The sequence below is a fragment of the Populus trichocarpa genome, chromosome 11 (genome assembly GCF_000002775.5).
Source record: "Populus trichocarpa isolate Nisqually-1 chromosome 11, P.trichocarpa_v4.1, whole genome shotgun sequence".
NCBI classification, from domain to species: Eukaryota; Viridiplantae; Streptophyta; class Magnoliopsida; order Malpighiales; family Salicaceae; genus Populus; species Populus trichocarpa.
This window is the reverse complement of record NC_037295.2, coordinates 12,923,372-12,937,758: the sequence shown is the minus strand read 5'-3', so window position 1 is coordinate 12,937,758 and position 14,387 is coordinate 12,923,372. Positions and strand designations below refer to the sequence as shown.

At 35.5% G+C, this 14,387-nt stretch overlaps 1 protein-coding gene across 2 annotated transcripts in view; it reads right to left on the bottom strand.

Moving 5' to 3' along the window:
• Window positions 1-821: 821 nt before the first annotated feature.
• The window catches only part of LOC18103316 (cytochrome P450 72A397), a 138,832-nt gene continuing 125,266 nt past the window's right edge, over window positions 822-14,387 (bottom strand). Inside the window, exons 1-5 of one of the 2 annotated variants that reach the window (XM_006377631.3) lie at window positions 5,449-5,834; window positions 2,795-3,009; window positions 2,403-2,653; window positions 1,877-2,264; window positions 822-1,456 (exon numbers count right to left, since the gene is read on the bottom strand). In XM_006377631.3, the coding sequence (XP_006377693.3) occupies window positions 1,031-1,456; window positions 1,877-2,264; window positions 2,403-2,653; window positions 2,795-3,009; window positions 5,449-5,725 (1,557 nt within the window). In that variant the 5' untranslated portion in view covers window positions 5,726-5,834 and the 3' untranslated portion in view covers window positions 822-1,030. Of the gene's footprint in view, window positions 1,457-1,876; window positions 2,265-2,402; window positions 2,654-2,794; window positions 3,010-5,448; window positions 5,835-14,387 lie in introns of those variants that run through there. The other variant, XM_052445284.1, reaches the window with a different exon arrangement.

The following is a 14,387-nucleotide window of genomic DNA, read 5'->3' as shown; positions in this document are numbered from 1 at the left end:
ACTTGATCCATGATTGGCTTATTATCAGTAATCTCATACTCAAAAAAATTTAAAGTAAGAAAACGATCAGAACCTGATTTTTCCTGCTTGTAGTGTGTTTCCAAGGCAACCTAAATTTCTTTTGGCGACTTTAATTTGGAGAAGATGTCATAAAGTCGACTAGTCAAAGTATTCAGTAAATGCCCTCGACAAAACACTTCATCTTCTTCACGTTTTACTCTTGCAGTCTTAATAGTGGCAGATTCATCTTCTTGTGGTTCAGGTAATGCAGATAGATTCGGATCAAGAATGTAGTAAATCTTTAATGAAGTAAGTAGGAATATTATCTTGTCCATCCATCTTGTGTAATTCGTACCATCAAACCGATCTAGTTGAATTTTGACATCCTTAGCAACTTTTACGCTGGAATTCATATTTGTCTCCATCAAAATAAACACCTTAAAATTGTTAGGAAAGTTTAGGATAGAAACAAATATGGAGTTGACTTAGATGCGTGAAAACACTATCTTTAAAGTGTTTATTTGTCCCACACAGAGACAACACCTCCAAGATATAACTAAGCCCTCTAAACCTCTAAAAGAATGAGGAGATAAGACCAAGAAAAGAATATATGTATTTTGTTGTATTTCTTTTCTGTATAGTAACATGCTTTTATAGACTTGAAACATAATAATAAAATAGTATGACTATTCATCAAACAATATGACTATTGATGAAACAATATGACTGTTCATCAAACAATATGACTGTTGATTAAACAATTTGATTGTTCATGAAATAGTATAACTGTTCATATTAAGTTTCAAGTTCCAAATGCTATCTTTTGATATTATAAATGTCCATATAATAAGATTAGAAAGCCAAATAAAAGAGTTTGTCCACCATGACTTAATTTATTACACAATAAAAACCAACACTTAAAAACACTAAAAGAGAGTGTTTTTTTTTCTAATGTAGAATAAACATCATTTACAAACTACACCAACATTATATGCCCTGGGATAACTCTTATCCGTCACATATAAACATTTTAGAGTTTACGTAATATCATTGGAGCACCGTGCTGTGGCTGAAGAGTTATGACTGTGCGAGGAGCATGAATATACGACGGAGAGAGCTCAAAAGAGCAGCGCTGTAAAATCATTGCCAAAGCCATTTTTGCTTCAATCAAAGCAAAGTTCTGTCCAACGCATATTCGAGGACCCCATCCAAATGGAAGGAATGAGACTTGACTCTTTGTTGCCTTTGAAACACCTTCAGCAAACCTCCCTGGTTTGAACTCAGAGGCATCATCACCCCATAGTTCATGATCTTGGTGAAGGAGGATTGTTGGCACCGAGACCTGCACTCCGGCAGGTAATAGCAAATTTCCAAGCTTTATTTCTTCATGAACATCTCGATTAAGCATAATTACCGGCGGGTATAACCTAAGAACTTCATAAAAAATCATGGTAACCTGTAACATGCATCAAAAGAGAGAATGATACTACATGGTAAGAATCCATTAAAAAGGTGATGCGATCCACTTTGATAAAATAAAATATCGCATATATAGAGATCATTTGCATGCCATTTCAACTTACTAAATTGAGAATCTTTATGTTGATCCAAGAGCTAGTAAATCTCATTCTTAATGTATATAGATGTCACCTCCTAGCTTGCTTGCGTACTCATCTGTTGGTTGTTTTTCCTCGTCATTTTGGCCGATTAATAATTCAACGAAAGAAAACATGAACGTTTTTTTTCTGCTATCTTACTTTTTCTTCAAAGGATACCTAAGCTTGCATTTTAAATGCAAGAATGCTCTGTGTTCTTAACAATAATAAGACAATATTGATGTAGAAGAATTCAGTTGCAAATGCAGAGAAATACTTACAACTTTAAGGTGATTTAGCCCATCAAAATCTGGTTTTTTGTTACCAAAGACTTGCACAACCTCTTCTCTTGCGCGTGCTTGCCAATTCGGATACTGAGCCAATAAAACCATGGTCCAGGTAAGAAGAACTGTGGTTGTTTCTTGTCCAGCAAAGTAGAATATTCTACATTCGTCAATCACATCTTCAATGCTCATTCCGACGCTCTTCGTATTTCCATGCTCTTGTATTTCTCTAAAATTGGATTCCAGAAGTAAACCCAACAAGTCATTCTTTGCATCTTCACCAGCACTCATTGCTTGCTCTCTTTTGTTGATGAGAGCATTAAGAGAAGCTTTTATTTCTTTGTCAATAGCTTTTAGCCTTCTATTAGATGGGATCGGCAGAAACCTACATGCAATCCATGAACATGTTGTCAAGAGATTTGGATTTGTTCTTCTTCTTACTTTTAAGATATATCTCATTGAACAAGGACTAACTTGAAGGAACTGAATTGTAATGTCCAGCAAAAACAGAATAATGAGTTACCTGTACCCTGGTATGACAATTGCTTTTATTATAACATGAACTGTAAGATCGGTAAGTTCCTTGAGGAGGTCAAATATTCTTTTTCCTTCTTCGTAATTACTTCCAAACGACGTTCGAGAAATAGCATCACATGTTAAGCCTTGAAGATCAGGCCAGACATCCAATTCACATGACCCCTCGTCTATAGAGACCAGCTTCTCCCACTTGTTAATCATCCCACTACAACTTTCGTAAAATGCAGGTATCATAAGCTGTAACAAGCAAACGGAACATATCATCATCGAAAGTTTTATATTACAGCTATATGAGAGCACAACATGCATGCTACTCATTCAAGGCAATCGAATAGCATGGATGCTTATAGGCAAATAAGTTGAGACTATCATGATCACCTTTATCTTCTCTTGATGGAATGCTGGGTTGATTATCTTTCTATGGTTAGACCATTTTTCACCCTCGTGACTTGGAAGTCCACATGCTATAGCTTTCAACAGCGGGTGCGAGGGCTTCTGATATTCATTTATCTTCATGAATACGTCCTTTATCTGATCAGGGTTCATGATGTTCACTCTTGGTTTCGGCCCAACCCACATAAATGAATTCTTACCTGCATCGTCAGAGGAAGCATACTTATTAATCAAAATATATATATATATATATTCTTCTGTTGAGGGAAATACACGAGGCTCAAATTGAGATATGAACAAAAGAAATCCAAACCCAGAAAAAATTGCACTTCACACTATAAGGTAAAATTCTTGTAAGAGAATTTTTATTTCTTTTTCTAATAGATTTTTATATTTTTATGAACACCTCAATAGAGTTGACAAAGTATAATCTTCTCTAGATGCAACTTTACTTTAACATGCAAGAAAACGTAAAGTTATGATTCTTTTAATATACCTAGATAAATACAAAAGTATTAATTTTGTTAAATATAAATCAACATTTAGAATCTGATTTTTGAATCATAAAATAATCAAGTTACCCCACACAACTACACAATTGTACCCTCACAACACGAATAGGTTATATTATACACAACCTAAACTAATCACTATGCACCCATTATACACCATCTAGATTATCACATGTATCCATTCAATAAACACAGTCACAATTTACTCTTCTTTATTTTTTTCTTGTTTCTCCACGCACACAATACTATTGGTTTTCGATCACACTATATATCCTCGGAGCTCATTTAGTATTGTAATAACGATTGTTTTTTAAAATATTTTTTCGTTTAAAAATACATAGAAATAATGTTTTCTTCATTTTCTAAAATTTATTTTGACATCAAAATGATCTAAAAACACCAAAACATTAAGTTAAAGTAGAAAAATAAAAATATTTATTTAAAAAAAAACATTTTTAAAACGCAAAAATAAACATGCTCTTATTTAAGATTCAAGTTCTTTTATTTATATTTATACAACCTCTAGCCAACTAATAACAAGTTCAATACTGACTTGGAAACCATTGGCGGAGCCACATAGGTGCAAAAATGGACAATTGCCCCCTTAATTTTTTTTAATATTTTTTATATTAAAATATTAATATAATAATTTAGTAAATGATTGATATTAGAAAGTTGTTATTAGCTCATTTCCTTTTTATTTTATTTTATTCTAACTATGCAAATTTCTCTTTTACTTTCCCTGCCTCTCTCCCGTATACATGTCCAGCTCGTTCTTTAGTTCTCTCCAATATATAAATTTATCTTCAAGTATAGTTAAATAATTAATTTTTTTTGCTTTTTACTTTATAGTTTAGGTAAATTTCCTTCATCTTTTTATTTATTTTATTATTTAATTTTAATTTTATTCTTTTATAATTAGTTATTAAAAATATTAGAATTTATGATAATTTAAAGGTTTTGATATGAATATGTTCAAAATAAATATTTGAATCTGCTAATTTAATCAATTAAATATTTTTTTCTTATTATAAAAGAATAAATTAATATTCATGCAAAACAACTATTCTTGGCATCTTTTGTGTTGGTAGAGTAGTTTATTGAAATTTAATATTTTCACATGATTTGGTTATAAGTAAAATATCAAGTAGAAAACATATTTTTTAAGCATTATTCCTCTTACACAGACACTAGACATTGTTCCTCAATTAAATGTTTAGAAATAATTTAATCAACATACTTAATTGATTTGAATTGAAATGGATTTTGATTTTGATAAGTTGATGTGTATTTTGCTATGAATTTTTTATGGAAAATTTAGAATTATTATGTAACTTTCGATTGCGGAATAGGACGGGAGATAAGTGGATGAATGACAGTTTGATTGTATACGTTGAGAAAGATATTTTCGATAAGATTGATAATGAAGTTATTATGAAGCGACTTTAAAATATAAAAACTTGAAGAAAACAATTATAATGTAAGGTTTTTTTTTATTTTAAAGTATTTTTAAATTAATTTTACTTGATATAAATTATTATATATGTTTTGAATTAATTTTTAATACATATCTATATAATATAATATTTATTAATAATTTATATCTATATAATATAGTATTTATTAATAATTTACATCCTCGTTTAAAAAACTCTGGCTCAACTACTTTTGAAACCAATGTTTTCAACTATTAGTAACTAGTACTGTTCTGTCCAGCAGGAAACCAACACTACCAAGAGATCAAATACGCATACCATGAATATTGAAAATTAACACCCACTTGGTCTATTTTAAAAATATTATAACTCTCTAAAACTATAATTAAGAAAATGGGCTGAAACATTGGGTCAGCACATTGGGCATTCTGATTCCCAATGATACCAATGGAAAATTAATTTGTTTTTGTATTCGTAAGAAATAATATTTTATCAATTAAAATAAACCGATGATGACAGAGTTTTACTGAGAAACGGTGAACAAAAGTTGTTCGACATAAATAAAATTTCTCAATCATTGCCGCCTTATAGAAGACAAAAGGAATTTCTTAATAAATCGGAGAAATATTTAACTAGCAAGAAAAAGCATCTTTTCTACGAGAGAGATAATAAAGGGTTGCGTGTTGAATACCATAATCCTTGACCAGTTGATGGAGGAAGGGCATGACACGAGGTAGAAGAGCGTCTGATAAACCAATGGGTTTGGTCCTTGCTTCTTTCAACATATCTGAACTTTCTTTCCAGTCTCCGAACAAAAGCCTGTAAGGCTTGCCTGCAAAACCTTGTTGTCTCAAGCACCTCTCGACCTTCTTCGGCCGAAACCAAACCCAGTTCAAAAGTCTCCATGCCCATCTTAGCACTGCAACATAAACAATGGAGACTAGAATTGAAGAGACTGTTACTGTCATTTTTACACGAAGAAATAAATCCAGAAATGGATGAGAGAGCGAGAGATAAGGCGAAGACTTTGGGCAGGTGATGTGCGCAGAGAGACCAATTAAATATTATTGCCTTCAAACATTTCTTTCCGAGCAAGTTTCAAGTTTCAATGATATTTTTTTACTGTTTGTGTGGCAGAAATGTCAATTGTGAATGGCCATCTCCATATCTTGTTTGCTAGTGTTTGGAACTAATATTCCTTTTGTTTGGATTCTTTACGGTTGTAGTCATTAAATTAATTAATTCATGAGAATAAACAAATTGTTGGTTGGAGTAGATAAAATAAATAAATAAATAAATGAATAGTAATTAGAATCTCAGCATGAAGAGCGGCCATTTATAAGTTAGATGGTATTTTCATTTTTTCCCTGATGATCACATGGTTTGACATTGAAAGCATGATTATGCTTTGTTCTAAGAAGTTAAATAAGTTATTGTAAATTAAAATTGTGGTTTTTTTTTTCTCTCTCTTCCAGGCCATGCCCAAGAATTAAGGGGTTGAGAAAAGAAGAAACATGGGAAAAGAAACACAAAAAGAAAAAGAGATTATCAGCACCACATCATGACTACGCCGTCGATGCCATGGAAGAGAGATGCTACCGAGGCAATTCCAACCAAGGACATCCATCATCATAGCTTAAAGAAAGTTACACATATAGTCTAAACATGACAAACTTCTTTCCATATTGACATGTGCGTTGCACACATCTTTTTTTATTTTTATTCGGTCTCTTATCATTTTTTTTTAATTTGATCCTTGATTCTTTTATAACTTCTTAAATATTTTTGATTTGATTTTTAAGTCTTTTATAACTCTTCAATTGGTTCCAAATTTTATCACATCAGAGCCCAATAAAGGCCCAACCTGCAAGAAAATAAAGGAAGGGAAATTAAAGACACAAATAACCAAACTATATTAGTTTGTTGTGGTCATGTCATGACCCTGTCAACGCATGTTGTAGGTGTTACCTAGATTGATCGAGGTTAATTCAATATGGTGTTATCTTTTCGTTTCGCCCCATAAATCTTAAAAAAAAAAACGATTTTCTCATATGACAATCCATTGTTTCTCATTTATACCTGATTGGATTGCGCAAAGGTTAAAACGATGACAACTTAAAGTTACTTTTGAAGTCAGATCAAGTTTTAAATGAGGCAACTAGATCACATTAGAACGACGCAGACGTCATCTACTTGTTGGCGTGCTTACCACACACCAACAACTTTTCTGATTAAAAAAATTAAAAACTCAACTTAAAAATACTAAAAAACTCTTATGATCTTGGTAATTACCTAAAAGCACGTGCAAAAGTATACAAATACCCCTAAATACAAACTTGATTTTTTGTCTTATCTAGGGTCAAAAATATACTTTTACTACATATGAATAATGAAAAAAAAAAACCTATTGTCCAATAGCCCAACAATTTTTTAATCTCCCAGGATAAAGAAACTTTTTTATAAAAATTAAATTTTTTTTGTCAATCACTTTAAGTTTTGTTGACTTCAAAAGTAAGAAAATCTTTTTATCATGCAAAAAAAATAAATTCTACATCCTAATTTTTTTTTTAATGATGAATGGGCTAATAGAAAAGATCAAAACACCCCATCTCAGGACTTTTTTTTTTTCCACTCAAAAGCAAATATGTAATTTTATTATAGTAATCTACTATGATTACAGTAAAACAACCCACGGTACTATAATGTTGTGATTAATATGACAAATATGTCATTGGACATGATAGCATTTGAACATAATATTATATACTACAGGCTTTGTTTTTGGTTTGGTTTATTGGGAGATCCAACCTCCTTTATACCCTGGGATAACTCTTACCCGTCACATATGAACATTTTAGAGTTTACGTAATATCATTGGAGCACCGTGCTGTGGCTGAAGAGTTATGACTGTGCGAGGAGCATGAATATACGACGGAGAGAGCTCAAAAGAGTAGCGCTGTAAAACCATTGCCAAAGCCATTTTTGCTTCAATCAAAGCAAAGTTCTGTCCAACGCATATTCGAGGACCCCATCCAAATGGAAGGAATGAGACTTGACTCTTTGTTGCCTCTGAAACACCTTCAGCAAACCTCCCTTGGTTTCGGCCCAACCCACAACCGTTCAGTTTTAATATTTTTAACTTTTATCTAAAACTTTATTTTATTTATATTTTAATTTTTAAATTTAAAGAATAAAAAAAATCATAACAAAAATAAAGAAAGATAAAGAAACTTAACGGTTGTTTAGTAATCAAAATGATAGTTTTGGTTTTCATGAGTTATTTTGAAGGATTTTTTTAATATATTTTAATGTATTTTTAAATAAAAAATATTTTAAAAAATAATCTCTACTCTAAATTTTTAACACTCCAATTATTTTGTTTTTCAAATTATTTTTATTTAAAAATATATTAAAATAATATATTTTTTTATTTTTTAAAATTCATATAAAACATCAAACTAATTTAAAAACATTAAAACAAAAAATTAATTTAAATCAATTTTTTTTTTAAAAAAAAACACTTTCAACCTGCCGAATACTCTATTTGTTTCTCAAGGCTGTTAGTTATATGGCAAATTGAGCAATATTTTCTATCTGGGTATTTTAAGTGGATAGCAAAAGATTGTTTCTTTTTTGCTTTCTTGGGGTGTTGCTATTGAGAATGATGTAAATGACTTGCCGTAATCTTGATTTTGGAAGGGCTAAACTTCATTTGGTGGCTTGTGGCTGCTCCTCAGTGATTCAATAGATAGGTATTCGGTGAGGAATTATGCAAAGTCAGTTTCTAAGAGTTGTAACAGGGATTATGGTTCCAGGAGAATGGTTTGTTGCCGGCAAGATATTGCTAGGTGTCGAGTTTCTTCAACAAAGACCCCTGAGACTTTACTTGCAGGTACATTTTTTTTTGCACCTTTTTTTTTAATTTGGGTTTTATGTTTTGCTACCTGTTTTTGATATTCATGGTTTTTCCTTGTATTGATAGTAGTTGTATTTGCCTTTTGTATTTATGTTTAAAATTGCTTTTTAGGAAATCTTAGAGTATTAGTTTCGTGTCTTATTGATACTGAATGTATTTATATTCGACAGAACAATCTGAATTTGTTGGTGTTACATGCACAACTTAAGCCAAGGGAAGGCGGGTAGATTTAAATTGTTAAAAAGTCGTTAAAGTCGTTACAGTCATTGTTAAACGCTCCGTTTCATTAATTGACACTGTTCTAATTAACTGAATTCAAGCACACGACTTGTGTGTGCTCTCAGGCCAGAATAAAAGGAATTAGTTATAGTCAATAATCTAGAAAGAATGCTGTGTATATATATGGCACAGCTGTAATAGAGAAATGCATTGAAAAACATAATGAATGCATGATGAATGACCATTGCCATTGCCCACATTATTCTCACTGTTATCCCCCTCATCCTCTTACATAACAGACTCACCAATAGACTGGATTCTATTCCAGTAGGTTCCCTTGAAATAACGCTTGTATCAACTGGTATCAGAGCTTGCGAACCTTGGACACCAGCCATGCCTCCAGACACCAGAACACAGGATCTCAGGCGCTTGGAGGAGTCACTTCAGTCTGCCAACAAGGAGCATGCAGCCAAATATGAGCAAGTAACCAAGTTATTGGAAGTGTATGGCCAGAAAATGGAGAGCCATGAGGTTAAGTTTGGGGAGATCAAAGACTTGATCAGCGGCTTAACATTCCAGCAAAGCTCTTTTCTGCAAAAGCTGAGCTTGGGAAGAGGTGAACCAATTGCTAACCATGAGCAGCCAGGTTGCTCCAATGGAGCCACCAGGAACAACTGGACCAGAGAAGCAGATCAACATTCCTGACAGGTACACAGGCCTAGACGTGATTTTCCTAGTTTCAATGGAGACAATGTCTATCAATGGTTATTCAGGTGTAACTAGTACTTTGAAATCACAGAAATGAATGATTCTGAAAAACTCAAACAAGCTTCCTATTACATGGATGACAGAGCCTTGTATTGGCATCAGAATTTTGTTAGGCATCGTCCTGATGTCCAATGGAGTGAATATATTGAAGCATTGTGTTGTCGTTTTGGCGGCCAAAAAGACCCTCTAGAGGAACTAAAAGATCTCAAGCAAAAGGCTGATTTAGAAACTTATATACAAGAATTTGATATTTTATGGAATAGGGCAAAGATGACAGAGAGACAGGCTCTGGTCTTTTTCCTTGGAGGGTTAGAGGTTGAGATTAAGAACATGGTTAAAATGTTTGAACCCAAAACCTTATACCAAGCTTACAACCTAGCTAGGCTACAAGAAAACACAATCAGTCATAGGTAACCCCATCCTTCTTACTCAAAGAACACCTACCAAACTACTGGTATCAACCCACCGAAGCCTTTTATTGCCCCAAACAACATTAAAACAACTCTATACCACAACAACCACACTGCAAAATCGATTCCCTACCATTAGAAGTCTTCAAGCACACCTGACAGACCTACAAAGACCCTTAGAAATAAGGAGCTGGATGAAAAGAGAGCGAAGGGATTGTGTTTCTGGTGTGATGAGAAATTCATACCCGACCATCGATGCAGAAATAAAAGGGTGTACTCCTTATGTATTTTGGACGACGAGGATGTTGCAGAAGAAGAGGTCCAGCAAGGCAGTGAGATGGACCCTGACAACTTCACACCCCAAATATCCATCAATGCCTTAGAGGGTACTTCAGGTTTTCAGACTCTAAGAGTGACTAGTAAGGTTGAAAAGTCTCCACTCTTTATCATGATCGACTCAGGAAGCACACACAATTTTATCAACACTCAGGTGGCAAAGAAACTGAGCTGCACTCTCACTCCAATTCGGCCCTTAGCAGTGGAAGCAGCCATTGGTGGTCAGATGACTTGTACTCATGTGTGCAAGAATTTTCTTTGGAAAATGCAAGGAGTCAAGTTCTTTACAGATGTGTTTGTGGTGGAGCTCAACAATTGTGATATGGTGCTGGGAGTACAATGGTTGGCTACATTGGGTAACATTCTATCCAATTACAATGATTTATGGATGTCTTTTATATGGCAAGGGCAAGACATATTGCTGCAAGGAGACACTCCAGTTAAGCTCCAGACGATTGGTTTTGAACAATTCAATAGCTTGATTAACAATCCAAATAAGCTCGTGGAGGTTAATCTCTGCAGCCTCAGAGTCATAGAAGACAGTGACCATTTCATCAGCTCAATGACAACGACCCTGCAACCCAGTCTTGGAAATAATGCAACTATAGATGAATTGTTACATTCTTACCAGGACATTTTTAAGAAGCCAACAGGACTTCCTCCTCTTAGAGCACATGACCATGCTATTCCTCTCAAGGAAGGATCACAACCAATCAACCTCCGGCCTTATCGTCACACTGGCTTACAAAAGGATATAGTGGAGAAAATAGTAACAGAAATGCTGGATTTTGGCATTATACAACACAACACCAGCCCTTTTGCTTCACCAGTAGTTTTGGTAAAGAAGAAAGATGATACTTGGCGGTTGTGTGTGGATTACAGGGCTCTTAATAAAATGACAATCAAAGACAAGTTCCCTATTCCGATTGTCGAAGAACTGTTGGAAGAACTGGGCAGGGCTACTGTATTCTTTAAGGTTGATCTACGGGCTGGTTATCACCAAATAAGGATGCTTGCTGGCGACATACGCAAGACAGCTTTCAGAACCCATAATGGCCATTATGAGTTTTTGATCATGCAATTCGGCTTAACCAATGCACCAGCCACCTTTCAGAGCTTGATGAACGACATCTTCAGAAGACATTTACGAAAATTTATTCTAGTCTTCTTTGACGACATCTTGGTGTACAGCCCTACTTTGGAAAAGCATGTGGAACAGCTGCAAATCGTATTTGAGATACTCAGAAGTCGGAGTCTCCTTGCTAAGAGAAGTAAGTGTGTTTTGGGCAGCTCTCAAGTGGAGTATCTGGGCCACGTGATCACCAAGTCTGGGGTGGCCACCGATCCACTCAAGATCCAAGCTATTGTCAATTAGCCATTTCCTAGAAACATCAAACAACTGAGAGGTTTTCTAGGACTCACAGGTTATTATATAAGGTTTGTCAAAGGTTATGGGGCCATCTGTAAACCTTTAACTCGGCTCCTCAAGAAGGATTCTTACAAGTGGAATGAAGAGGCTACGGTTGCTTTCGACAAATTAAAACAAGCCATGACAAATCCTCCGGTATTGGCCTTACCTGACATGACCAAGTTGTTTGTCATTGAAACTGACGCTTCAGGCACAGGTGTGGGGGCTGTGCTAATGCAGGAAGGACATCCTATAACTTTCCTCAGCAAAGCTCTTGGTCATAGGCAACAAGCTTTTTCTGCTTATGAGAGGGAGATGTTTGCAATTCTACAGGCAGTGGCTAAGTGGAAACATTACCTTTGGGGGAGACATTTTCGCATAAGGACTGATCACATTAGCCTTAAGCATTTGCTGGATCAAAAGGTAACATATCCTTCTCAACACCTCTAGCTTACTAAATTACTGGGTTTTGATTATGAGATTGAGTATCGCAAAGGAAAAGATAATGTGGCCGCAGACGCTTTATCAAGGATTCCTAGTGGACAATTAAGCACTATGATCATGACTTCCATTTCCACTCCTCTCATGGACGAAATCAGAATGACTTGGGCATCTGATGATAGTCTTAGGCACATTATATGTGATTTGTTGCATGACCCTCGTTCCCATCCTCACTATACATGGGTCAACAACCATTTGAACCGAAAGGGTAAAATTGTGGTAGGCCACAATCCTGCACTACATAACAAGCTGATAGCCCTATACCATGACACAGCTGCAGGGGGTCACTCAGGCGTGGTGGTTACAGCTCAAAAGGTAGGCAGTCTGTTCTACTGGAAGAAGCAGCAGAAACATATTAGGCAATTTGTGAGGGAATGTAGTATCTGTCAACAAAACAAACACGAGAATGTGCTAACCCCAGGGCTACTGCAACCTCAACCTGTTCCTCTTGCTCCATTTACTGATATCAGCATGGATTTCATTGAGGGCCTACCTAAATCAGAAGGTAAGGAAGTCATTCTGGTGGTTGTGGACAGATTCAGCAAATATGCACATTTTATGGCCCTTATTCATCCATATTCAGCCTCTTCGGTGGCCAGAGTTTTCATGGACAACGTCTATAAGCTGCATGGCCTCCCAGCTACCATTGTCAATGACAGAGATCCAGTTTTCTTAAGTCATTTCTGGCAGCAATTATTCCAACATCAGGGAGTAAACCTACATCATTCTACAGCTTACCACCCACAATCTAATGGCCAAACAGAAGTGGTGAACAGGTGCTTAGAGTATTACTTACGCTGCATGTCTGGTGGCAGTCCTCATCAATGGTCTAAGTGGGTGCCTCTTGCTGAATGGTGGTACAACACCAATTACCACACAGCTACTAAGTCTACTCCCTACGAGATATTATACGGGTTTCCTCCTCCTCTGCACATTCCCTATTTTCCTAAAGATTCCACAGTGGAGGCTGTTGATCAATTACTCACACAGAGGGAAGAAATGCTTGGCCAAATCAGAGACAACTTACTCAAGGCTCAGCATCGAATGATGCAAATTGCCAACCGCAAACGCAGCGACAGACAGTTTAACCCAGGGGACTTAGTCTACCTCAAACTACAGCCCTATCGTCAGAAATCCATGGCACGCAGAAGTTCTCAGAAATTAGCTGCAAAATTCTATGACCCTTTTTCGATTTTAAAGAAGATTGGTTCTGTGGCCTACAAGTTGTTGTTACCACCTACTGCTTCCATCCACCCAATTTTTCATGTGTCACAGTTGAAGAAACACATAGGGAATAAGATCGTGCAGTCAACTTTGCCTATTACTCCTTCAGTTCCCATGATCATTCCACAGGCAATTCTGGACCGCAGAATGGTGAAGAGAGGTAACCAGGCCACCACACAAATTCTGCTCCACTGGAAGGGTCTCACCCCATCTGACGCCACATGGGAGTTTGCTGATGACATTAAATATCGTTTCCCAGAGTTCTCCCTTGAGGACAAGGTCGTTTTCGAAGAGGGAATACCTGTTACATGCACAACTTAAGCCAAGGGAAGGCGGGTAGATTTAAATTGTTAAAAAGTCGTTAAAGTCGTTACAGTCATTGTTAAACGCTCCGTTTCATTAATTGACACCGTTCCAATTAACTGAATTCAAGCACACGACTTGTGTGTGCTCTCAGGCCAGAATAAAAGGAATTAGTTATAGTCAGTAATCTAGAAAGAATGCTGTGTATATATATGGCACAACTGTAACAGAGAAAGACATTGAAAAACATAATGAATGCATGATGAATGACCATTGCCATTGCCCATATTATTCTCACTATTATCCCCCTCATCCTCTTACGTAACAGACTCACCAATTGACTGGATTCTATTCCAGTAGGTTCCCTTGAAATAACGCTTGTATCAGTTGGATTACAGTTTAGTGTCTGTATCCAACATGAATAACAATCAGTGACTTGTCTTACTAATTCTGATCGAATCTGCTTTAGAGTAGCACAGGCCGTTGCCATTCATTAACCTTTTCTTTCTTGACCACAGTTTAGTACTTTCCTAATTCATTATGAT